Source organism: Schistocerca americana, chromosome X (genome assembly GCF_021461395.2).
Source record: "Schistocerca americana isolate TAMUIC-IGC-003095 chromosome X, iqSchAmer2.1, whole genome shotgun sequence".
NCBI lineage: Eukaryota > Metazoa > Arthropoda > Insecta > Orthoptera > Acrididae > Schistocerca > Schistocerca americana.
In genome coordinates, this window is record NC_060130.1 from 851,433,465 (window position 1) to 851,460,738 (window position 27,274).

General features: G+C 41.9%; 1 protein-coding gene across 1 annotated transcript in view; it reads right to left on the reverse strand.

The window, feature by feature from the left end:
- The window catches only part of LOC124556566, a 259,489-nt gene that overhangs the window by 15,604 nt on the left and 216,611 nt on the right, over positions 1-27,274 (reverse strand). The window contains exons 11-14 of the mRNA XM_047130521.1: positions 15,884-15,971; positions 14,843-15,383; positions 14,720-14,760; positions 14,183-14,330 (exon numbers count right to left, since the gene is read on the reverse strand). Coding sequence (XP_046986477.1) covers positions 14,183-14,330; positions 14,720-14,760; positions 14,843-15,383; positions 15,884-15,971 — 818 coding nt within the window. The remainder of the gene's footprint in view (positions 1-14,182; positions 14,331-14,719; positions 14,761-14,842; positions 15,384-15,883; positions 15,972-27,274) is intronic.

The following is a 27,274-nucleotide window of genomic DNA, read 5'->3' on the forward strand; positions in this document are numbered from 1 at the left end:
CTCTGGCAGTCCCGGGAGAGATGCTTCAGCATCTGCGTGTGGATGCAGTCCGGTCCTGGTGCTGTATCAGGGCAATCGGCGAGGGCAGCGAGGAATTCCCTCTCGCTGAAAGGAGCATTGTATTTTTCAGAACAACGCGTGTGAAATGAGAACTGCGTCCGCTTGGCTCGCTCCTTTAGAGAGCGAAAGGTGGGGGGATAAGATGCAGTCGCAGAGCTCTGAGCAAAGTGCGCGGCAAGCCGTTCAGCAATGGCGGCAGCGTCCGTGCAGACAGCGCCGTCCAAGGAGAGCCCAGGGACACCCATAGGGGTCTGGTATCCATAACTCCGCCGGATCCGGGACCACACGAGTGAGGGGGAGACATGGGAGCCCAAGGATGAGACATACCTCTCCCAGCACTCCTGCTTACGCTGTGCAATAAGACGACGGGCGAAGGCTTAGTTAGTTAGTGTTTTTTTTTTAACGTCCCGTCGACAACGAGGTCATTAGAGACGGAGCACAAGCTCCGATTAGGGAAGGATGGGGAAGGAAATCGGCCGTGCCCTTTCAAAGGAACCATCCCGGCATTTGCCTGAAGCGATTTAGGGAAATCACGGAAAACCTAAATCAGGATGGCTGGAGACGGGATTGAACCGACGTCCTCCCGAATGCGAGTCCAGTGTGACGGGCGAAGGCACGGAGCCTCTTAAAGGCGATGAGGGTCTCCAGAGACGGGTGCCGCCTATGACGCTGAAGAGCCCGCCTACGGTCGCGAATAGCCTCGGCAATCTCCAGCGACCACCAGGGGACAGCCTTCCGCCGAGGTAGGCCAGAAGAACGGGGGATGGAAGCCTCGGCCGCTGAAATGATGGACGTGGTTAAAACACGGACCACCTCGTCAATGTCACCCTGTAGGGGAGACTCAATGGTTGCCGCAGAAGTAAAACTCGGCCAGTCAGCCCTGAGGAGAGCCCAGCGGGGCAGGCGCCCAGAAGAATGACACTGGGGCAGTGACAAATAGATGGGAAAATGGTCACTACCACACAGGTCAGGATGCACTCTCCAGTGGAGGGATGGGACAAGTCCAGGGCTGCAAATAGAGAGATCGATGGCCGAGAACGAGCCATGGGCAACACTGAAATGCGTGGGAGCACCGGTATTCAAGAGGCTAAGGTCGAGCTGAGCCAACACATGCTCCACGGCCCGACCGCAGTCATCGGAGACAGTCCCACCCCATAGAGGGTTGTGGGCATTGAAATCGCCCAGAAGCAGCAAAGGTGGCGGGAGTTGAGCCAGCAGTGCAGCCAAGACATGACGGGGGAGCTCCCCATCCGAAGGAATGTAAACAGAGCAAACAGTAATAGCCGGCGAGAGCTCAACCCTGACAGCGACTGCCTCTAAAGGCGTCTGAAGGGGTACTGGCGAGCTACAAACAGAGTGGTGAACAAAAAGACAAACCCCACCCGACGCTCGTTGACAGGCAGCGCGGTTCTTATAGTATGCCCGATAACCGCGAAGGGCGGGGGTCCGCAGTGCCGGAAACCAAGTTTCCTGCAGAGCAATGCAGAGAACAGGGGAATCACTCAGAATCATCCGGAGCTCAGGCAGGTGGCGGAAATAACCACCGCAGTTCCACTGGAGAATGGAAGCAGGAAGGGACTGGGAGGGCGTGAATGTGACTAAGAGGCAGACAGCGCCTCAGAGCCAACTGCCGCCACCAGGGGAGAGGCAGCTGAGTCCATAGGAGAGGCCCCCAAGGGTTCCGTGAGGGCGAGATCCGCGGCAGAGGCGAGGATCTCCACCTCATCCCCGGAGCCAGGACTATGTACAGCAGGCGGTGCTGAAACCGCCGGAACGTCCTTCTTCTTGGACACATGCCGTTCCTTCTTCTCACGTCGGCCCTTAGGGTGAGAGGGCTGGGAGAGCTTCTCTGAAGGAGCGTCGGAGGCTGACGACGACACAGAAGCCCTACGACCAGCAGGTGGCGGAACCTTCAGCCACTGGCTGACATCCGGCTGGGAAGGAGAAGAAACGGAGGAAGGGAGAACCCCGAGGGACCCCTTCCGCGAGAGAGGAACCGGCGGAGGCAACGCCGGCGGAGAAGGAGGGGGAGGGATCGAGCCTCCCGGTTGTGGAGGAGATGTCACTCCCGAAGTAAGCATGGGGGGAGCGACAGAAGAGGGTTTGCCCCCAACTACTAAGGGGGCAACAGAGGAAGGCTTGCCCCCAGGCACGAGGGGGGCAGACAGAGATACATGGCCCCGAGGGCCCACTGAAGGCGGCACAGATGAAGCGACAACCGTCGCTCGCGTGGGCGACGATAACGTGGCTGCAGCATAAGATGTTCGAAGGGAAGCAGGATACAACCTTTCATATTTCTGTTTAGCCTCTCGATAAGTAAGCTGGTCCAGGGTCTTAAATTCCATTATCTTCCGCTCCTTATGAAGAACGGGGCAATCCGGCGAGCATGGAGAGTGGTGCTCCCCACAGTTGACACATACAGGCGGAGGCGCACATGGAGAATCAGGATGAGAGGGGCGTCCGCAATCTCGACATGTAGCGCTGGATGGGCAACGGGAGGACATATGCCCAAACTTCCAGCACTGGAAGCACCGCATCGGGGGAGGCACGTATGGCTTGATGTCGCAACGGTAAACCATCACCTTGACCTTCTCGGGCAAGACATCACCCTCGAAGGCCAAGATAAAGGCACCGGTGGCCACCCTGTTTGTCTTGGGTCCTCGATGGACACGACGGACAAAATGCACACCACGTCGTTCCAAGTCGGCTCTCAGCTCGTCATCGGATTGCAACAAGAGGTCACAATGGTAAATAATCCCCTGGACCATATTTAAGCTACTGTGGGGAGTGACGGTAACAGGGACGTCACCCAGCTTATCACACAAGAGCAACGATCGTGACTGGGCTGGGGAGGACGTCTTGAGGAGGATGGACCCATTCCTCATTTTTGACAACCCTGCCACTTCCTCAAACTTATCCTCCAGGTATTCCACAAAAAACATAGGCTTCGTCGGAAGAAAGGAGTCACCATCAGTCCTGCTGCAGACAAGGTATTGCGGTACGTAAGGCTCCCGCTTGGCACTAGATCGGCGTCCCTCCCATGGCGCAGCCAACGAGGGGAACGTCTGAGGCTCATATTGCGCAGCATCGAAGTCAACTCTACCTCGCTTAGAGACGCTGGTGGCCGTGCGACCACCAGCTTGGTGTGATTTATTGCACTTCATTGCGCCACATCCGCCCAGATGCCACCTACTCTGAACGAGGGCTCTCCCCAAGGGCGCCACCCAGCCAAAGCAACGGGTACCTGGTCGATATCCCGTTGCCCGGAGTCCCCGTGCCCCAGACAAGATGGGCACATACTCCTTGGCATGCATGGGGAGGAAACAGCTCTGGCATCTGTAGTGCGATCCCTGCGTGGTCAGGGGGCTACCACCAAGAGGGTACATGACGACCCCACCACAACGGACTGGCTACCGTGCTGGATTTTAGGTGTTTAAAGGGTCCATAGTTGTCGTAGGCGCTAAGAAGAAGAGTGCGCACAAGGCAAGAAGGAGACAACCCAGAAGATGTTGGGCGTAGTCCCCCCCACACGACAATAGGTAACATGCAAGATGGTGGAGCATGATGGACCAATAGAAAAACACCACGTAAGGTGTCCTTCCCCAAATGGCACGCACTGACGACGGAAATTTGGAAGAAAAAAGGAGGTCAAACCCAAGAGGGGACCATCACAGAAGGCCGAAATGTTTGAGACTCCTTTTAGTCGCCTCTTACGACAGGCAGGAATACCGCGGGCCTATTGTTACCCCCGAACCCGCAGGGGGATAATGTTCTGGCCGATCAGTGTAAAATGCTGCAGAGATTGTTTCGGAATGTTATGGTAGAGAATTATTTTGACAATAACGACTGTTGTGGGAAAATTTGTGTTATATTTACCAGAGTAAAATAATGCCCAGACAATATGTCATCTCAACACACTCTGAACATAGGGACAGATGAGAGAGTTATTTTTGCAAGTTGATATTCTGGCTGCTATTAGTTTATTTATCAACTGTCATTTTTTATTTGTAATTCACTGTTGCTACTTGAGTTTAAGTCCAATAGAGCCATGACAGCAGCGGTGGCAGCCATAAGCATTTGCATTGTGTATGGGAATAATGCCACTGGACAGAGAACAGCAAGAAAATGGTTTTCTCATTTTAAGGAGGATTGTTTATACGTTAATGACTCTCCATTTTCAGGAAGACTTTTGGGTTGAAGATCATTAGAACACATTAAGACACAGTGATCCATATCAGTGTACTCAAGAACTGGCAAATGTTATAGACTGATCATTCCACCACTGTGTAACATTTGCATGCAATGGGGAAGGTTCAAAAATCCGATGTATGGGTACCGCATGCTCTAAGCCAAAATCACAAATTAATGGGTGACTACATGTGCACTTCTAGTTGTTATCAACTGGCTTGTGAACAACACTGGCCATTCCTTTCTAAAATCATTACTGATGATGAGAAATGGTCTCTTTAAGATAGCATAATGAAAGGAAAGGAATGGTTGAGATCAAACAGCAGAAATTCCCCATACAAAGACCTGTGTGCATCCAAAAGAGAGAATATTATGCATCTGTTGGGACAGTGGCAGTGTGGTGTACTACAAATTGCTTCCCGGAGGTGTAACCATCACTGCTGACAATTATTGCCAACAACTGAAACAGCTTGCAGATATAATCCAAGAACAATGACCAGGAAGACTGCATGAAGTGATGCTACTCCACAATAATGCCCACCTGCATTCTGCCAGACTGACAATAAATACTATACAGGAGTGGGTTGGGAAGTCATTCTGCACCCACCTTAGTCACCTGATCTTGCACCCACAAATTTTCACCTTTTCCATTCTCTACTGAACAAGCTTCAAGGAACTTGTTTTCTGTATGAAAATAGGCTCTGAACATGGTGCAACAAGTTCTTCACTTCAAAATCATGTGATTTCTATTGACTCAAAATCAAAAAGTTATCCGAGTATTGGCAGTAATGGAAAGAAGCAGACAGCTTCAGTGGACATAGAAGTGAGAAGTGATAGCAGATGGAGGCAGCTGGTATTAACCTAATGTTGCTGGGTCAGAATTAAATAGCTGCTAGGCTCTGTTGATCATAGGATCAGACATGGGTTTGAGTAAGCAGACAGAACAGTGATAGACAATCACGGTCTCTGTGCAAGGATTTGATTTTAAGCATGGAGGTACCTCATCCTGTAATTTGTACTAAACATTTGGTATAAACTTCAATGTTAATTAATCATTTCTAGCATTTATTTTACTTGTCATCCACCTATTTCCTTAACTTTTATCAGGGCATTCACATCAGACAATCAAGTCTCCCTCTTAATTTGACAACTGAATGAATTCTCTGTAGCACAAAGACCAGTTGCTCAATCCCTGTCAAAACTGATGCTTGGGACATGACAATGCCAGTGTGATTGAATTTAGATGTAGGGCCATAGGTTACACTTTTGAACAGAATGTGTATCTCAGGAATGGAGGAGGACTTTGATGAGGGATCTGATACTGAACTGGAGCTGCAATTTTGTGTGTTCGGATATAATTATAAGAGTGACTGAAATTGGAGATGTGAGCTAAGTTATGCAGACAGTTTGGTAAAATGAAATATTTTGAGGATTACACTTTGAGCTGAACAGTCACAGTTATCTGAAGTTACAATCCTCAGAATAAATTTATTGCTTAAGTAAATGTGAAGACAAACAGTAATCTTTTTTCAAAAGTAAAATATTTGAGTATAGGGCTATGGTCCATTGTGGGATTGGAGTTACAAGATAGAGTTGATCATAAAAATTGAGCAAATGAATAACAAAAGCAAAATGTTCTATAAATAAATATAATGCTTTGGCACATGAGGAAGGACTTATATAAACAAATGTACATAGGCAAGGAATGAGTATTAGCTCATAGTGGTAACTGTTGTAATGAAGAGCAAGAGGAGGGAATCAAACTTTAAACACCCTGTAGATATTGGTGTACTGAGAAAATAATAATTATAATGGTTGAATAATATGACCCCAATGTTGAATAATATGACATCCTATTTTTGCCTCTCTTCCTCCTCATTTCTCAAAAGCCTTGTCCTCAATTAACCTGGAGTCTGTGTGCTTTGTCTTCACCCCTCCCCCCCTTCAATTTCCCAACCATCTTCTTTCTTGTCCTGGAGAATTGCCTGTGGTTCCAAAAGCTAGGGGTTTTGTTTGTACTGAGAGATGCACTTCATAAAGGCATGAAGGCAAGTACTGACCAGCCCATCTGGAAGAGTAGTTTGTTCAGTATTGTCAACAGACCAATCATGTATGTTCCAAAAAATGTAAGGGTAAATACAATAGTAAATGAAATAAGATAAAAATTAATTTAAATATGACTTGAGAGAGAGGAAATTTCTTACACAATATCTTCTCCAACACAGCACATCCACCAACTGATAACTTATGGACAACAAAATTCAGTCTTAAGCATAGAAGACCAAAGGAATGATATAAACATTTAATGTGTTGTCAGTGATTAGTCATTAGGGATGCAGCACGTATTTAGATTTGGTAAAGCAGTTTTTTTTTTAAAGAAACAATATTTGCTTTAAATGATATGGGGAAGCCACAAGAAATCTAAAGCTGGATGGACAGGCACAGATCTAAACCCCTGTGCCACCTTGCTCAATAAGACAACAAAAATTAAACAGTAAACAATCTATGGAAGCACAATCATGGAATTAAGTAAAAACTGAGTGGCAAGGAGGAGGGGAAGGGAGTGTGGGGGAACAGGAAAATTTTAGTGCAGCACTGATTTCTAAGTCAGTGGAGAAATTCCACTAACACTATTGTACAGGGAGGACAGAAAGGCTGCTGTAGCTCCTTTAAAATAATATGCTAGAATTCTCTCGCAGAGCAAGCAAAAACCTACCCACTTTAAAGAATCAGAAAAGGTTCGGGAAACAACGATCAGTTTTTCACATGTGATATTTCTGGAATAACAGTGACAGGTAAACAGATTTTGTCTTCCTAGGCTTCCCAAAAGTACACGACACTGTCACAACTGTTGACCAATAAAAATATGATTATACAGAGTATCTTCACATATACAGGATGAATCACCTAAAACTTCCACCGCAAATACTGCAGAAATAGGATGTGCCACTGATGTGCGGTTTTCACAGACTGGCTAACAATATGAGCCCCTTACTACCAGTCCAATCAATGGATTGTAATAACACACAGAAATTGTATTTCCTTGCAAACATATACTTTTTAAATGGAACAATGCCTATTGACATTAACAGACCAGAAGTAGGGTAAATTAGAATGTCAGTGGTGTTTGTTGCAGGATTCTAGTGCAAGTTGTTTACAAGATATCATATTCTGAAACCTTCCCACACTGTCACTTGTACAATACTTGTGGTCACACACATTGAAGATCAACATAAGTGCATACACATGTTATGTGGATTCTGGCCAGTAACAAGACAATTGATCATCAGAGGTTGTGTTCAAAATGACCACTGGCAGTGGCAATAAACACTTCCAGTCTGGTATGGAATGACTGCTGCACACGTGCTAGCATTTTAGTGGAGATGTCTGAGCAGTTTGCAGTAATACATCATTTTTTATTATCAAGTGTAGATGGTGAGTCCTTCAGTCAGTTTCTTTCAACTGTCCCCACAGAGAAAAATCTATAGGCATCAAATCCAGGGAATGGGTCAGCCAAGGGACAGGTCCTCTGCGTTTAATCCAACGATTTGGAAATAAAACATGGAGACACACTGTAGTACTTTGTGAACTACCGGCTGAACAGCCATCATGTTGGTACCACAAGGTTCCTTCTAGCCTGCAGAGGAGCGTCTTCAAGCATGCGTGGTAGATGGCATGTAAGGAGGTTGAGATACTTGCGCACGTTCAGTGCTCCATCTATGAAAAATGGGCCTATTAGCTGATAGTTCACTATCCCACACCACACGTTTACACTCCATAGACACTGACATTCCAGCTTACAAAGCCAATGGGGATTGTCAACAGGCCAATAGTGCATATTTCAATGGTTTACCTGGCCATGTTTGGTAAATGTGGCTCAACTCACTACACAAGATATATTACACATCTGGGGTAGCCTGTCTTAATGTCCATGTACAAAAGTTAACACAGTTCTCATACTAGTTTCCATGCCGCTCTTGGTGGAGACAGATGTGATTGGAATGGAACCTATGTTGGCAGAGAATGTGTAGGACACATGCCTGACTCTTGTCACTGTCTCATGTGGTTGTGCACGCAGAAGCTAACATGGGAATCACCTGTAACAGCAGCAAGAATATCAATTTCCCTCTCTTCCATAGTTACTCGTTTCCTTCTGTAACTTTACGTAGATGTTACGCTACCATTTTCATGTAACTGCTTGAAGAGGTTGAAGATGGTTGATGTTTATTGGGATATCTTGTGGCCAACACTGTACAAGAATGAATTGCATTCTTCCTACACTCTCCATACACCATGAGCATGTCAGATTTTTCTGCATTGGTAAATACTATCACCCACCCAGTCCCTACCGCTGGGACTGTCAGATGCTGACTGACTAGCAAGTCACAATTTGGTCAAGGAACACATAAGCACACGGTAAGCAAACATAACAGCATCATACCTAGTAACTATGCAGGCTGAATGGCACAAACAAGTGTTGGTGTGGAAACGTTTCAAAATACGATAACCTGTGATTGACTTACACTAGAGTCTGACAATGAACAATACTGACATTCTAATTTACTCTACTTTTAGTTTGTTAATGTAAATAGGTAACATTACAATTGAAGAAATGTGTGTTTGCATTAAGAATACACTTCTAAGCATTATTACAATCTGTTTACTGAATAAGATGAGCCCCTAACTACCAACCCATTCTGCGAAAACTGTATATCAATAGCACTTTTCATTTCCACAATATTTGTGGTACAAGTTTTAGCCGATTCACCCCTTGTGTGATGGGCTCTAAGAGGTCTGACAAATAAAATCCAGTATCTCATACTACATGTTTAACAGAAAGGAAGTTACATCAGCTACAGTCTAAGAACGTGTACATTGATGGGCCAAAAAATTATGACCACTGCCCATCACAGTGTTGGATGGAGCCTGGTGTTGTTGCAGGTATGTTATTCAGTAACAGAAGTATGTAAGCCGAGCAGACACAGATGGGAGATCACCTTAGCAGTGATACGAGCTGAAAATTGGGAAAGCCATTGAGATAAGTGACTTTGACAAAGGGCAGATTGTTGTTATGCACAGCCTGTGAATGAGTATATCTAAAATGGTGGAGCTGGATGAATGTTCATGTACTACTGTCATTAGCATCTATGGAAAGAGGTAGGAGAATAGTGAAACCACCTCTGGGCATTAAATGGTCAGACGTATATGAATCCTCACACAATGTGGGGGTCAGAGGCCTGTCTGCTCTTTAAAGTAGGATATACGGTGATTTGTGGCATTTCTGCTGAAAGAGCACAATGCTGGTGAACATACAAGTTTTCCAGAGCACACCATTTATCCTATACTGTTGAACATGGAGCTCCACAGCAGATCAGTCCCTGTGTGTTCACATGCTGACCCAACGACATCATCAATTACAATTGCAGTGGGCATTGGACCATCAGCATTCGACCATTAATCAATGGAAACATGTTGGCTTTTTGGATGAATAACATTTCTGCTACATTAGGTTGAGGGTCATCTCCACAAACGCCGTCATCGAGGTGAATGGCAGCTCGAAATGTGCAACACACCACGGATGTAGGCTGGTGGGAGCAGTATTATGCTATGGGAGACATTCTCCTGCACCTGAAGGGTAATTGAAGACACACTGTGTGGTGTATTTTTCCCTCTTCTCCTGCTGATGTATATTTTGTAGGGTTTTTGGTGGGTCTTATACCAGCACTAGTGGAAAGTCGTGCCCTATGCCGATATAACTGAACAATATTTTGCTGACCCTAATACACTGCCAGATGAAAGTAGTATACCTCTATCCTCTCTTCTCAGAGTAGTTGTTTGGTGGTCTGGATCCTTCCATGCCACCTCCCTGTTGATCCAACTGCGGTGAAGATTCCTGAAATGTTTCCGCAAGTTCTCTCTACTGCACTACTAAATAAATAGACACACTTCTCACAAACAAGGGTAAATTTTGCCCACCATTTTCCCTATTTCTTTTAACACAACAAACAATTGCTACATTAATACCACTCTCGAGTACATTCAAAAAAGTCCGTACATGCATACTTTAGGACCTGAGATAGGAAACCAGATAAACAACTACTACTGTTCAATTGTTCATTACACCCTTGTTGGTGTGTGTTTACTCCATGGCTCTCGGATTTAGGCAGTTGCTGGGATGTTTACAAATACCCCGAAACACAACAACTGACTGCTGTGAACCATCTAAATCCTTTGATGCTTGATGTCTTCCCAGATGCACTGTCATCTTTCAGCAGTATAACTGTACAACTCTCTGAGCCAGGACGATACTACAGTGGTTTGAAGAGCATTATAGTGAACTCGCATTGATGTGTCTGACCAAATTCACCTAAAGTAAATCCTATGGAGTCCATCTGGGTTGCTATTGGGTGGCATCACTGCTCACGCAAAGTCAGTGACCCTATATTTACCTGAATTACATGTGCTGTGCCGAAACATTTAATGCTAAACCCTACCAACAAACTGTCAGATCCCTGATACGCAGAATCAGTCATGTATTTCATTCCGAAGATGGACAAACAAGGTATTAAATAGATGGTCATTATGTTTTGGCTCATCAGTGTAATTTAATCCGGCTATTTTGTTCTGGTCTGTATGATTCGAAATGCTTACAAATTTCATTTATTAGTATTTAACTATCAAGATAACTTCATGAAAGCTGATGACTGTCTCAAAATTAAGGGTAGTAAGTGTTTAAAAAAGTTTTAAAATAGTTTAAGCCATTTGGTCACAAGACGTAATAGTTACATATGTAAGATTCAGATATAGTGACCACAACATTAGTATGATTACTCTAACGTCAAATATTTTCTGGCTAACTGTTGTATTTTATAGTAGTAATAACTGACTTACTCTCAACATTCAACAAATCAACAAAGGCACAGTGGTTACAACAATGGGCTTGTCATTAGCACTTAACTGTTTGAATTATCCATCATTTCTGTTCAGTTGGAAATGATAGACTAAATTCTCTACCATTTGTGATCAGTCTGAATTGTGACATCATAGTGATTATCAATTCTTCCACCTCAACATCAGCAAATGACGTAAACACCACAACAGATGAAGGAACATGAGTCCGAACATCATGTCAGTAATGCCTCTGAAAGTGAGTGTTATGATGACAGTGATGACTGTCCAAAGCCTGTTTTGAAATAGTGTACAGACTTCTATTTCTAAAAACGGGAACATAGAATGGCAGTCGCAGCCACCAGCACAACACAGCCACCCACCTGCTTTGAATGTCATCAACAGTATCCCACGAGTTACCAGGTATGCAAGCAGTAGGACAAGTTAAGTAAAATGTTCATCTGAAGTAGTATTCTGTACAGTGCTTCAGAATGATTTAACAGGGTTGCACAATATGAGGGGGGAATGCGTTTATGGTCAACAATGGACAAACCTTGATGATTCTGTTTTTCATGCATAGTTAAGGCTTATTTCTTGCAGGTGTATGCCGCTAATATGGGCAATGTACAAAAAGTCTGTGGGGTAAGGATACTGGCTGGAACATATTTCAAGTAACCATTTCCCTTGAAACATTATGTAAAATATCGCACGTTTTGTGGTTTGATAAGAAATCTACACGAGAGGAAACACGATGTACTGATAAACTTGCCACAGCTTCTTGTATTTGGGAGAATTTGTTAGAAGTCCTTCCTAAACTGTATAATTCTGGAGATGTCACAATCAATGAGCTGTTAGTACCATTCAGAGGATGCTATTGATTCAAGCAGTACATCCCAAACAAATTGTCAAAACATGGGATCAAAATATGGACTGTGTATGACAGCAAATCTTCATATGCACTGAAAACCCAAATTTCTAGAAGAAAGGAGAGGAAAAGATAGGGGAGCAGCAGCACGAGGGAAAAAGTAATAAGGGAATGAGAGTAGTTGCTGATCTTGCCTCTGATTTGCAAGATCAGAATGTAACATTTGACGACTATTCTATGTCATACCATTTGGGACAGCTGCTCCTGAAAAGGATAGTTACTATGTTAGGAACAATACAGAAAAGTGAGAGCTTCCTCAAAAATATGACCCACAAGGAGGCTCATAGCCCTTCATTTTACTTCACAAATGTCACTATGGCAGTCAGTTATATTCCCAAGAGAAATAAGAATGTTGTACTTATGAGCACTATCCACCATGATGGGGAAATCCGTGACGGGTGTGATGTGAAGCTGAAAGTGATTTAGATTATAATCAACCTATCACAAAGACACTATCAGCTAACAGGTAAATATACATGCAAATGGAAAACCAGCAGAGGGCTCATGATGGTTTTCTACAATATTATTGATGTTTGTAATTAGTATGTGTTGTGGGTTTTGATTGTTCACAAATTGGAAAGCACAGGGTGTATATGCTGGAGAAATGGGGGGAGGGGGGGGGGGGGGGGGGGGGGGGGGGGGGAGAAGTAATTTACTGGATTTCCCTGTTAAAAACACACTTTTTCATTTTAAGTGAAGTATACTTTCCCTTGGAGCTGAAAACTTATCAATTCTTTAAATGTTACAGATTTTATACATGGATGAAGAATTTCCCAGCACTTTGGGACACAAAACCCAGCAAAAAACAATGCATTTTAGAAATATCTTTTATGTGCAGCTACATGTATACTGCATAGATTTGTATTATTAAAGTATAAATACGAATTCCACAAAATATAGTATGGTAGCTCCCAAAGCACTAAAATTAAGATTGTGCAGAACAATGTGCTTTTGTCAGCCAATTGTGGTTCGTGCCACATGATGTCAGCCAATAACAGCAGATATTCAGAGCATAGGATATGTGATGTAGCCAGCCAATACCAAAATCATGATTAACAATGTGTGGAAAAACTGCAGCATTTTATTATGTCTGGTGATACTGAACTAAACAGTACATTTGTATAGTAAAAGAGAACTGAACAGCAGCATTAACTGTTAATGTTGGTAGTATACAGCTCCTTCTGACCATTTGCCAGCAATACTGTTGTCTTTAGGGGAAAGCATTGTCACTGAATGATCATAAGGTTATACAGAATGGCTTAGTATTTGCAATTTGAGCATTAAAAGACAATTCTCTCTAAATATGGATGTATGCAAGGTAAAGCCCATAAAAAAGAGAAAGAACTCTGGTACTGCATTACATGATCAGTGGTTACTTTAGGAGGTTGTCACCTTGTTCAACAGTGTTACATAGTTATGTAAAATAAACATAACATGAGAAATTAGTAGTAAGAGTTCAGTGGTAGTGCAATGCATCTGTAAAGAAAGCGAATCTCCTACAAGATTTCTGTGTGACCAAATCTGAGAGAAATGCTCCAGCATTTGGAGTCTTATAAATTAGGTGGATATTAGACTGGGAACAAATTTAGATAGCTGCTGTTAGAATTTTACCAAGTCAGTAAACCTCATACAGAACTGTAACAAAAAACTCAGGGAACTGAAATTTTAAACTTTAGAAGAAAAGTGACTATTTCCTTGCAAAAGGCAATTGATAAATCTAGAGAAGCAGTTTTGGAAGAAGACTGTGAAACCATTTTCTAGCTTCCAGCAGTGTCCTTGTACGAAAGAGCCACAAGAATATTGTAAGCAAGATTGAAGAGTGTAAATCTGCATAAAATATAAATTTTCCCCTTGCAAATCTTATAGGACACAAAATCACAAATATAAATAGAATATACCCTCTGCCATGCACACTACAGTGGCTTGGGTAGATTAAGCAAATGATACCAGAGGAATTAAATCTGCAGTACATTGATGTAATACTTAGAGACAAATTTCCTTCATGATTTTTATAAGCCATACTTCCATAACGAAACTTCATCAAAGGTACAGCAAAACCATTGTAACAGTTTCTTCATACGAAGACAGATAGCAAAACTAAATACAATTATTGTGAATTACCTGTGTATGGTTGTGTGGAGTGACAAGGAACTGTGCTGCTTACTTCATTTTCTGGGGATGTAGGTGTTGCTGCTGCTGATGCTGCTGATAAACTTCCAGCATATGGGTCAATATGAACTGGCAATGGTAAGCAGCTCTGTCGAAACCACTGAAACGAGCAGTCACTACTACATTTGCACAGTTTTAGTTAAGGTTCATGTTGGTTATAATATTAGAAATTTAAAAACAGCTATATATTCTATTTTATTTGATATTGCACTGAAATAAAGTGCAAGTCATTTACACTTTATTCTACTTTTCAAAACTGGCTTACTTAGACAAAACCACAGTTATTCTGAATAACAATTATATTAATTCAGTAGTTATATAGCACCAAAGCTTCAACCTTTTATTGGTTTCAGATAGTTTTGCTCAGCTAAAATTTCATTTTAGTATATGTGTAATTTGAAGAGGGGGCAGCTGAAATTTTTCTTGCTCACGATTTTTTTTTTTAAATCTTTGTTAAGAACTGACTGATTATATTACTGCAATACTTACATCACACCCAAGGTTGTAGTAGAATCTCAGAGTCTGGATATCTGATAAAAGAAAAGAATTTTGTAGGTTTCTTTATTCTGTGGTCAACGTACACAACATTTTCCATGCATAATAATTACTTACCATGAAGAGGTAAATCACTACCATCAGGCAAAACAGACTTCTGAGCTACCATATTCAATGCCTGAACTACATTTCCTGTCAATCCCTTTGCTGCAGGACCCGAAACAGTTGTGCGAACACAATCTTCAGTTCCTTCCGATACACGTGGTGGTAAGTGACTGACAAATTGAACACTAGGGCTTAAAACATAGACAGGGTTTGCCTTGAGGCAGGAACTGCCAGGACAACAACTGCATGCAATATGGTTAGGAGAAACTACGGTCTGAGACACTGTTTCGCTTGCTGACACATTCACTTCATTAGTAAGAATGACTGGAGGCTTTGTTGGTGTTGTTGAATCTGGTTCTGGTGGAGGAGATTCTGCAGTATTTAAGCACCTTTCTTGAGCAATAGTGCATTCTTGATGGTATCCGCCAGCTGATGTAGCTGGTACTAGTATCTGTGTACTAGGAACATGCTGAGTTGAACAAAAATCTTGTGTTCTTGGTGACTCTTGACCCACAACAGGAAGTTGTGGAAGGTTTCCATTAGCTTGAAAATTCTGAAAGAAAATGAATATAGAAGATAAGGGTAAACAGTAGCTTACAGCAATTATTTTAATACAGTTATGTAGAAATTATTTTAGACAAGCAATTTCAAACACATTTATGTATTCATAATAGCACAAACATCAATGACAGGTAATAATAAATTAGTGACAAGCAATATTCAGTTTGAAATAACAGTGTATCATGTTTGCCTTTTACAAATTCAAAATCTTATCATGCAGGTTTCATACACTACAGAATTTACATTACAGGCACTTCTGGACTACTTCTAAAATATATTTCATATTTCTCAGCCAACCCAGAGCTACCATTTTATGGACAAAAACAATTATAATATCAAGGTAGTTTGGTAGAGAACATTGTAAGCAGTGATTTCCCATAATTCTCATAGTGGTTTACAATTTGTTTTGTGAATATTACATTACATTACATTAAATAGGTAAGGGCTTTTTGCCTTTCAAAAATTCAAATTTTGATAGTCAAAACTACTTACTATACTATGTGAAGGATTGCAGTTAGCAACTTGATAATTGCTATAATTTATTTGACACTGGGACATCAGTGGTTGATCGCCATTGCATCTGAAACAAACCTTAACATTACTGAGGATAAATTTTCATATATGTATAACAAAAAATTATTTGCAGATATTTCCATTCTAGTTTTAGTACTGTGTAAGTTAGCTACTGAAGCTTTTTGTAAACTAGTTGTGTTCATCAGTCCAGTGCTTGCATGAAACCACCTCAAACTAAAGCACCCACTGCAGTATCCAAAACAATCTGTGACTTAATCACTGGTTTCATGTTCATCTACTTGTTGTTGTAATGGAGAGTGAGCTTCTTGTCCCCAAGTTTGACAAGGTTGCTTATGTATAACACTGATTACGCATTGCTGTGCCAGGCTTTAATGTTACATACATATCACTGGCAAAAAAAAGTTTTATTACACTTATACTGTTGCCCAGATACCCGTGGAAATAATTACAAACACTAAACTTCCAAATCACTAACACCTTAAATTAATAACTGTGCTACAAAAAAGGTATTTAAATTTATGTTAGGAGATTGTTGCAACATTGCATACTAACTCCTCATAGATTGTCATATGGACAATCATTTAACCCTTTTTGTGCCAAATACGAGGGTGGGTTAGAAAGTAAGGCCTTCTGTGTCACAAATTTAATGATGAACATGTAACGGCAGAATTAGTACAGATCACAGCCCGAATGTCCTCTACACGACACTACCATTCTACACCTTCATCATACATTTGTACACATTTGTGCCATTGTTGAACAAATTATACAAATGCATGGTGAATATGTTTGCTATTATATGTTCATTAGCAAATTTTATGATGATGCAGGAGACAATAATGTTAGATCCACCACTGTACTATCAAATTATTTCAAAAAATCACTCCTTGAACTGGAGCCACTCAAGATCTTAAAAATAAGAAAGAAAGACACACACACACACACACACACACACACACACACACACACACACACACACACGGAAGCAGGTGACCTGAATGCTATAACTGGCAGAAAACATACTAAAAAAACTAATAAAACCATAAAGCTAATCTCCCCAATGAACAATGGTCGAAGTTAAGACCAATAAGGTAACCATCAGTGCAATATTTCGGCACAACTAACGACTCTGGCAAAGTACAGCACAGTTGGGAAAATCTCAAGCTCAGGTCAAGCTTCAGAATGTCACACCAACTAGAAACATTTGTATCTACTGCTCCCATACCATGTCTTCCAACTAGAATTTATTCCCTTTATCTCAAATACAATTCTGTCTAATTACCTGTTTTAGTTCATTTGATAAGCATTTAAATTCTAATTAATTTTCTTATTTCATCCAAACATTCAAATCTTGTTTTCAAATTGATTAAAAGTTTGTAACTTTCTCTTCCTGTATTCTAGGGTTAGTGAAGTGACCGAAATGTTCCTCTGCATCCCACTTTGTAAATCACCACTGTCTTTAACAGTCAAATGAAATACTTTTTTCCTTGTGTTCAGCTCACAGCCACCTAATACCTTCCAAAGGACAACATTTTCAACACAGTGGGTAGCATACTCTGGACTCTCATTCAGGAGGAAAATGGTTCAAACCCGCATCCTGCCATTCAGATCTAGGTTTACTGTGATTTCCCTAAATTGTTCCAGGCAGTTGTTGGGATAGTCCTTTGGAAGGGCATGACCGAATTCCTTCCCCATCCTCAACATAATCCGAGCTTGGGCTCCATCTCTAATGACCTCTATGTCGATGGGATGTTACGCCTAATATTCCCTCTTATCATTTTCAACTTTGACAATTAGCTTTAATTAAAAACACCATCATAAATTCTTATACAACCAAGGGACTGCTTAAAATTTTTGACACGTTTTTTATGCACAAAATATTTCACTTTGTTGGAATGGATTAATGGGTTTAAGGGGTGAAACCACTAGGTCCATCCATCCTGGAAGCATCGAATCAAAATAATTCCTCTCAGAGAAATGAAATGGACAGCTGTAACCTCCATTATTTGGGGTGCTGGCTGTTCGGAAAGTCACTGCAAATTAGGAAAAACCTCTTTGAGAGGACACAAACATATGAAGAACTCTCATAATAGCTGCCAATTCTGCAATAAACATATTAAATGTCTGTGGTATGGAGTGTTGCTAGTGATGATTCATCAGTATAAATAATTTCCAGACTCTAATTCAATGGGCACCGCAAAAACAGTTGCAAAGACTAAATGTCTCTGTTACATATTTTAACCTACAAGACAGATCTAGATGAAGTTGTGGAAATGGATCCTCCAAGAGGGTGTTCATGAGAGAGGGTTTAGAGGGGTCACATGTACTTCAGATAGGATGTACTGTAGATGGGCTGATGTCAGAACCCCAGACTAAGGGAATTTTTGTGATGGCAATGCCCTTTTACCTGGAAAGAGAATATAGTGATTTGCATGGTCTTTGAGGCTACATACATGGGCAGCATCATTAAGTAATAGTTGGAGCTGATTAATCCGTAAAGGAGTTATCCCTACCTCTATCAGGCTACATACAGGGACGATCCAGAAATACACTGGAAACTTGATAATCTGATCCCACAGTGAGGTACTCGATCTTAAAGGTGTGGCACCAATGGAGCTGCTGATCCATATACCAGGCTATACAACACTCAAAATGGAATAGTATGAGAACTTTATGAAGTATCAAAAGGGTGGACTGATTGGTGCTCCAAGATATGGTTGCTGAGGCAGCATAGATCATTAAGTTTTGGCTGCCACTTCTGTTTCAGCTGGGCTGGCATATTGAGGTAGCCATGTTATCTTAGCATCAAAAACTAATCATACGGTGTAGTATGTTTATACTTCCTGAAGCAATTCATTATGCAAATAAAGATCCAGGTCTGCAAGGACATTTCAGTGATGGCAGAAGTGCATTCCACCTGTTTTGGAACTAGTATATTGCGAGCTCTGGTAAAAGCCCAAGATTGGTGTTTCCTTATGACATCTTACTATATTTGGCATCTTGTGAAGCATTTGAAGAACTGTAATAAATGCAAAAGCCTTAAGCCTACAGGGAAGCAGACACTGTAAGAAAGGGTTACATTGAGAATGGGGCCTAATGATTCTCATTTTTGCTATGTGTGGGAAAGATTGTAACACACACTTATTTGAACACAGAAGACCCCACAAAAGAAAAAATTCTGGATAGAAACTAGGAAGGTGCACATGTCGAGCAGTAAGAATATGATGCTACCACACACTGTCATAGGCTTTTCACAGGTTTGGTGTGGGATATAGATCTTCGTGGGAAGTGAAGGTTGTTCTGATAGCAGATTCCAGGCAAATTATGTGCTTGTTGGTAGATTAGCCTTTACAAAATCACACTAAACTTTGAATAAGAGTATCTTTGTCTAAAGCAATCATGAGTCAAAAGGTTGGTTTGAAAAACACAGTACTTCACTAGGAATGGTCCTGCAGAAGGTGGTATATCATTGCCTTTCTCCAACCTTTGAACTGACTTACAGCCATTTATAGGGGATCCTACAGTTTTAAGTGGATTGCAAACCAAGGTGCAATCAGCCTGGTCATGTTAGTCAAAATTTTAGGATACATCAGAGTGGGACATGTAAGCAAACTAGATACCAAGAATGATTACTGCTTAACCAGCTATGAGGTGTGTGTGTGTGTGTGTGTGTGTGTGTGTGTGTGTGTGTGTGAGAGAGAGAGAGAGAGAGAGAGAGAGAGAGAGAGGAGAGAGAGAGAGAGAGAGAGAGAGAGAGAGAGAGAGAGAGAGAGGAGAGAGAGAGAGAGAGAGAGAGAGAGAGGCGAGAGAGAGTGTGTGTGTGTGTGTGTGTGTGTGTGTGTGAGAGAGATGGAGTGTGTGTGAGAGAGAGATAGAGTGTGTGTGAGAGAGAGATAGAGTGTGTGTGAGAGAGAGATAGAGTGTGTGTGAGAGAGAGATAGAGTGTGTGTGAGAGAGAGATAGAGTGTGTGTGAGAGAGAGATAGAGTGTGTGTGAGAGAGAGATAGAGTGTGTGTGAGAGAGAGATAGAGTGTGTGTGAGAGAGAGATAGAGTGTGTGTGAGAGAGAGATAGAGTGTGTGTGAGAGAGAGATAGAGTGTGTGTGAGAGAGAGATAGAGTGTGTGTGAGAGAGAGATAGAGTGTGTGTGAGAGAGAGATAGAGTGTGTGTGAGAGAGATAGAGTGTGTGTGAGAGAGATAGAGATAGAGTGTGTGTGAGAGAGAGAGAGAGAGAGAGAGGAGAGAGAGAGAGAGAGAGAGAGAGAGAGAGAGAGAGAGAGTGTGTGTGTGGTGTGTGTGTGTGTGTGTGTGTGAGAGAGATGGAGTGTGTGTGAGAGAGAGATAGAGTGTGTGTGAGAGAGAGATAGAGTGTGTGTGAGAGAGAGATAGAGTGTGTGTGAGAGAGAGATAGAGTGTGTGTGAGAGAGAGATAGAGTGTGTGTGAGAGAGAGATAGAGTGTGTGTGAGAGAGAGATAGAGTGTGTGTGAGAGAGAGATAGAGTGTGTGTGAGAGAGAGATAGAGTGTGGTGTGAGAGAGAGATAGAGTGTGTGTGAGAGAGAGATAGAGTGTGTGTGAGAGAGAGATAGAGTGTGTGTGAGAGAGAGAGATAGAGTGTGTGTGAGAGAGATAGAGATAGAGTGTGTGTGAGAGAGATAGAGATAGAGTGTGTGTGAGAGAGATAGAGATAGAGTGTGTGTGAGAGAGAATAGAGTGTGAGTAGTGTGTGAGATAGAGTGGTGTGAGATAGAGTGAGTGTGAGATAGAGTGTAGAGTGTGAGATAGAGTGTGTGTGTATAGAGTGGTGTGAGTTAGTGAGTGTGTGAGAGATAGAGTGTGTGAGATAGAGTGTGTGTGAGATAGAGTGTGAGATAGAGTGTGTGTGAGATAGAGTGTGTGTGAGATAGAGTGTGGTGTGAGATAGAGTGTGTGGTGAGATAGAGTGTGTGAGATAGAGTGAGTGTGAGATAGAGTGTGTGTGAGATAGAGAGTGTGTGAGATAGAGTGTGTGTGAGATAGAGTGTGTGTGAGATAGGTGTGTGTGAGATAGAGTGTGTGTGAGATAGAGTGTGTGTGAGATAGAGTGTGTGTGTAGATAGAGTGTGTGTGAGATAGAGTGTGTGTGAGATAGAGTGTGTGTGAGATAGAGTGTGTGTGAGATAGAGGGTGTGAGATAGAGTGTGTGAGATAGTGTGGTGAGATAGAGTGTGTGTGAGATAGAGTGTGTGTGAGATAGAGTGTGTGTGAGATGAGTGTGTGTGAGATAGAGTGTGTGTGAGATAGAGTGTGTGTGAGATAGAGTGTGTGGGAGATAGAGTGTGTGTGAGATAGAGTGTGTGTGAGATAGAGTGGTGTGTGTGAGATAGAGTGTGTGTGAGATAGAGTGTGTAGTGAGATAGAGTGTGTGTGAGATAGAGTGTGTGAGATAGTGTGTGTGAGATAGAGTGTGTGTGAGATAGAGTGTGTGTGAGATAGAGTGTGTGTGAGATAGAGTGTGTGTGAGATAGAGTGTGTTGTGAGATACGAGTGTGTGTGAGATAGAGTGTGTGTGAGAATAGAGTGTGGATGGTGAGATAGAGTGTGTGTGAGATGAGATAGAGTGTGTGTGAGATAGAGTGTGTGTGATGAGAGTGTGTGTGAGATAGAGTGTGTGTGAGATAGAGTGTGTGGAGATAGAGTGGTGTGAGATAGAGTGTGTGTGAGATAGAGTGTGTGTGAGATAGAGTGTGGTGAGATAGAGTGTGTGTGAGATAGAGTGTGTGTGAGATAGAGTGTTGTGAGATAGAGTGTGTGTGATAGAGTGTGTGGAGATAGAGTGTGTGTGAGATAGAGTGTGTGTGAGATAGAGGGTGTGTGAGATAGATAGTGTGTGTGAGATAGAGTGTGTGTGAGATAGAGTGTGTGTGAGATAGAGTGTGTGTGAGATAGAGTGTGTGTGAGATAGAGTGTGTGTGAGATAGAGTGTGTGTGAGATAGAGTGTGTGTGAGATAGAGTGTGTGTGAGATAGAGTGTGTGTGAGATAGAGTGTGTGTGAGATAGAGTGTGTGTGAGATAGAGTGTGTGTGAGATAGAGTGTGTGTGAGATAGAGTGTGTGTGAGATAGAGTGTGTGTGAGATAGAGTGTGTGTGAGATAGAGTGTGTGTGAGATAGAGTGTGTGTGAGATAGAGTGTGTGTGAGATAGAGTGTGTGTGAGATAGAGTGTGTGTGAGATAGAGTGTGTGTGAGATAGAGTGTGTGTGAGATAGAGTGTGTGTGAGATAGAGTGTGTGTGAGATAGAGTGTGTGTGAGATAGAGTGTGTGTGAGATAGAGTGTGTGTGAGATAGAGTGTGTGTGAGATAGAGTGTGTGTGAGATAGAGTGTGTGTGAGATAGAGTGTGTGTGAGATAGAGTGTGTGTGAGATAGAGTGTGTGTGAGATAGAGTGTGTGTGAGATAGAGTGTGTGAACGAGTACTTTGTGTAAGGAATTTGAACCCACCTTATTGCAGAGTAATAGACCTAGATGGGTGTAGTACTCATTTGTTCAGTTTGACACCGATGAAATTCCAAATAGGAGGGAAAATCTTCCAGACTTGTGAAGTACTACTTCTACTTGGGAATAGCTACGACATACTTGGACTGGATTTTCAGAGTAAGCGTCATGCCAAAATTTAACTGGAATGGAGCATAGTACAGCTGTACAACACATCATTCCGTTTTGGTTTCACTGTTAGAAAAACTGGAATGCTAAACTGCATGCATCATTCCCTAGATTAACTCGCAGGATAAAATACCAAAAGGTACAGGAAAGTTAGTCTGCATAGATGTAAGAGCAGATTTGCCTGTCAATACTTTGTGTACAGCTGGCAGAATATGAGTTCGACAGGGCACAGTGTTTCATATGCCATAGTTTACCACATGTGCGGCAGGCTGACAAAAGCCAGGTAGTGCCTACCAGTGTGGATAATTTTGGATGCATGGAAGTGAAGCTGTCACAATGTGCACTGATAGCCAACCTACAGGTGCAGGGGGAAGAAGAGTTGGATAGAGGTTTCTGTATAAAATGCTGTCTGCTGGGACGGTCTGCTTATTTAATTATAGCAAAGAAAAAGTGTCACATTTGCAAGGAAGTGATAGGGTATAGATTGATATATTGTTAGTGGAATACACAGTTGTTTAACCTTCTCAGACCACTGCCAGCTATGCCAACAATGCATTGTAGGATTCCCACTGGAAATGAACCATCAGTGTATGGAAAACCATACCCAATTCCACACCAACAACAACTGGTGATGGAGGAATTTACTAATAATAGAAAAGAGAACCAGCGTGTATGGGGTGCCAGTGGTAACTCTACCAAAAACAGCTCAGATGAAATTATGACATATAGATTCCGTTATGACTATCAACATAAAATAAATGTATGGTCACAGGTGCATACCCAATGCCAAACATCACAGAAACTTTAAATAACATTAGGCAGTTTATCATCAAGGAGTTGAGAAGTGGGAACCATCAATTGGTGGTAGCATTGGAGGGTCAACCGAAGTATGCATTTACAGTTCCATCTGATCATTACCAATACAGCAAAATCACATTCAGACTGAAGAATGTTTGGCCTGTTAGCTGGGGTGCTACGAATCCTGAAACCAAAGCAATGTATGGTATACTTGATGACATTACACTATTTTCCAAGGACATCCAAGAGCAAGTGGGACATCTTTAGTCAATTACAAGTGGCACAATTGACACTTAGTTTAAAAAGTGTCATTTTGTGTTCAATGAAGTTTGCTATTTAAGCCATGTTATTAGTCGGGCTGGTGTGCAAACATACCCCTGGCTCATACACGCTGTGCCTGAATTTGCGACATCTAATATTGTTATGCTACAATTTCCTACACCTGCTACGGAAAGAGAGAGATGGAGCAGAGAACCTGATAGCCTATGCTTCCAGGCAACTAAATAAGGCAGGAAATAACTACTCAACCACAGCCAAGGAGCTGCTTAGTCCGATTTATGGTACCAAGTACTTCTGTTGTCACTTATATGCCAAGAGTATCAAAGTTATCAAATGGCCGATGGACCCTGAAAATCCAACTAGCCATTTGATTCGATGGACTTTACAGTTCAGTGAATTTTATTTTGAAATGGGAAAATGCATGGTAATGCCAACAGACTGAGTTGTAGGATAAGCGCAGTGGAATGTGCTGGCATTTCTACATATGAGCGGCGAAAGGAACAGGCTGCTGACAGACTGTCAGCAGTTTGTAACACATGCTCAGTTCTGTGCTGAAGATGGAGTTTTGTAGAAACAAAGTATGGACGATGTATAGTTGTTGCCTGTGAGTTTACACGGTGAAGTCTTGAGACAATCCTACAATTCTACCTAAGCAGGTTGACAAACTACTGATTGATACACCACAGAACATTATTGATGGAAAACACTCAAATAGGACTTAGAGCAACATGTGAAAAACTAACCCGTGTGCAAAGAGCTGAGCTTAATCATGATCAATTTCATTGTAGACATTATCAGAGAGCAACAAACCATTCCATATGATTGGTATGGATATTCTTGGGTTCTTGACTATAATTGATCACTGATGGCGATATGGATTTGTGATTGCTGTGCCACATCAGCGAACAGGTATGGTAGCTCAGATAATAGTTAACCACTGGATCTTTAAGTTTGGGCCATTGGAGACATGATAAACAATCAAAGAACAAACTTTATGTACAAGCTGATGAAACTTTTATATTGACTTTTACAGATTCTAAAGTAGTTGTTGAGTGCACTGAATCTGCAAGCAAATGAGAGGATGTAGTGAGTGCACAGTACCATAGGGACAATGTTATGTGCATAGGCACCATACTGACTGGAATGTTCTACAACCATATGTGGTAGCAGACTAACTCAAACGTGCCAAAGTATGGAATTATCACTGAATGTGGCAATTCATGGAGAGAAAATCACTTCACACCAAACTGAGTAAACCACACCATAGTGAAGATTTGTCAGCTGTATGTAATTTCAGTAAAAGACTTTGAGGGATTTGGCACTAGGTCATTATAAAATAAGACCTAGAGCAGCAAGAATGTGCACAAAAGAGGCAACAAAGCTGTCCAATTACCGTGACAGGCAGTAGGTAGTGGTGATCAACCCTTCCGTTCTGAAAGGAAAGCTAAATAAATTCATCACATAATACAAGGGGCTTTATCAGGTGATCAAAGATACGTATTTGGTCAATATAAAGTTACAGCTCCCTACTCTTATCACTTTGGTGTATTGCACATGTATTGAAAGCAGTATACTGGAAGTTATTGGAGGGTCCAAAATTGGGCTTTCCTTATGGCATTCTGTAGTTGGCATTACATGACACATTTGAAGACCTGTGATAAATGCAAAACTCTTAAACCTACAGGAAAGGTGGCGCTATAAGAAAATAGTTACACTCAGAATGGAGCCTTGTTAGAAGCTATGGGATGGCAGGGACCCTTAAGGTACGTCCTTTGGGTAGTGGTGTACTCTTCACCCAGCAATTTGATGCGATATGGGCTAACCATGAATGGACATTAAGGACAGACTTCGCTGCCTCGGCAGTGAAATATGAAAAACACCAACTGGATGACGTTTTTGAGAAGTTGCAGCTCTTTATTTAGAACAAGTCAGTGTTAAATGACACACTCTAAGATTTGAACTATTACACACCCGACATCACTGGCAACACAAGAGGATGGCTTCTTGCCAAGGTATTACCATAAGGGTAATTCTGATATCATCCAGGATGGAACCAGTTATAGATTCGGGTACAAATATTGATTACGTACATACAGAGGGTGTCACAGTTCGAGTGCTGTCATCCACTCTTACTTGGTAGTATAGAGTGCTCTGAAGTAGTTTGTATTATTGAGGGCGCATGACTAAGTCCAGCACACTACTTTCTATCCTTGAACTGCTACAGTGTAAGGCCAAGCAAGTAATATTATGCCCCATAAAGCTGATACAATCGATATGAGGGTTTTGAGAGCTCAATCTGTTTTGCACAGAAAAACCGAGGTGTAAGTGTCCTTGGGATGTGATGTGTAAAATAAAATACTTCCACAGGGGTTAGGCTCAAACTGACTCCTCTCACTGGCATACCCGGTAATCATCATCTGTTCCTGCAACAACCTTGGCACTTAATACCAGAACGCCCAGCTTTGAAGTGTCCACTGGAATGCCCAGTGGAGGTGAAGTGACCACTAAAGTTTTTACAAAATGTAATGATATTTCGTATCTATTGTCTTTAATGTTGCTTTTATTATTTTTTCATGTATAATAATTAAGTGGGCAAATATTTATTTGAACACGATAAATTTTATTTTTATGTTATGCCATACAAAAATACGTGAAACTGCATTAATGGTACATAATATTAGTTACATTTTCAGTGTCCACTTTTACATCACCCAACAATAGGTATTAAATTTTATCATCATAGAATTGCTTAGCTATTCATTAATTATCCTTTTACCTTGTAATAAATATGTGTTTTACTATACACAGCTATATGGAGAACTCCACTGGGTGTTCTAGTGTTAAGAAACAAGCAACGGTTAGAGTTACAAGGATGAGGTCGAGGTCTAATAATCAATGGCATCAGTCATGATTAGTCCCACTTTTTTGTTACCTGCCACCATTAACAGAACCATATCCTCTAATATCACGTATTCACAATGCTATCTACCCAAATTCCTTTCAAAATTCTTCCTGGAGAAAACCTGAGCCACATGAATGCTACCCTGTATTCGACATTTCTTGGTTCCTTGAACCAAAAGCTAGCCACCCAGGATGGTTGGATTCTGATAGGCCAACTATTTGGGCATGTAAAGCAGTACCATAAGGAGCATCAACACCGACTCATCACATTGGAAACCTCCACCTCAGTTGGACTCTAATGTGGTTGATAATAGACACCATCTACTGCTACCTCAAGTATAGTCTCTCACAGATCCCATCCCTGCTGACCTTTCACCTTCAAACTACCAATTGTGTCGGCACTGATGATGAAGCAGCTCAGCTGTTGAAAAGCTGCAAGTGAACTCCTGTAAATAGCATTAGCAAAAGACTAAATAGGCTGTGTCTAAAATTAACTGCATACAATTTTACTAGTTCCTGGATCAACCACAGTGAAGAATTTGGAGGGCTGAATTCTTGTAAGTGAAGAAGAATTTAATGCAGTGAACCAGAGCAAGGAACCATTGCTACACTCTTATTATTTGCCATACCATACCAATACAGCATTACGCCACACCATCGGCCTATGAGCCGCAACATGACTGTCCAGTCAATGACCAATGAAGTTACCGTACCTGGGACTCTTCAATG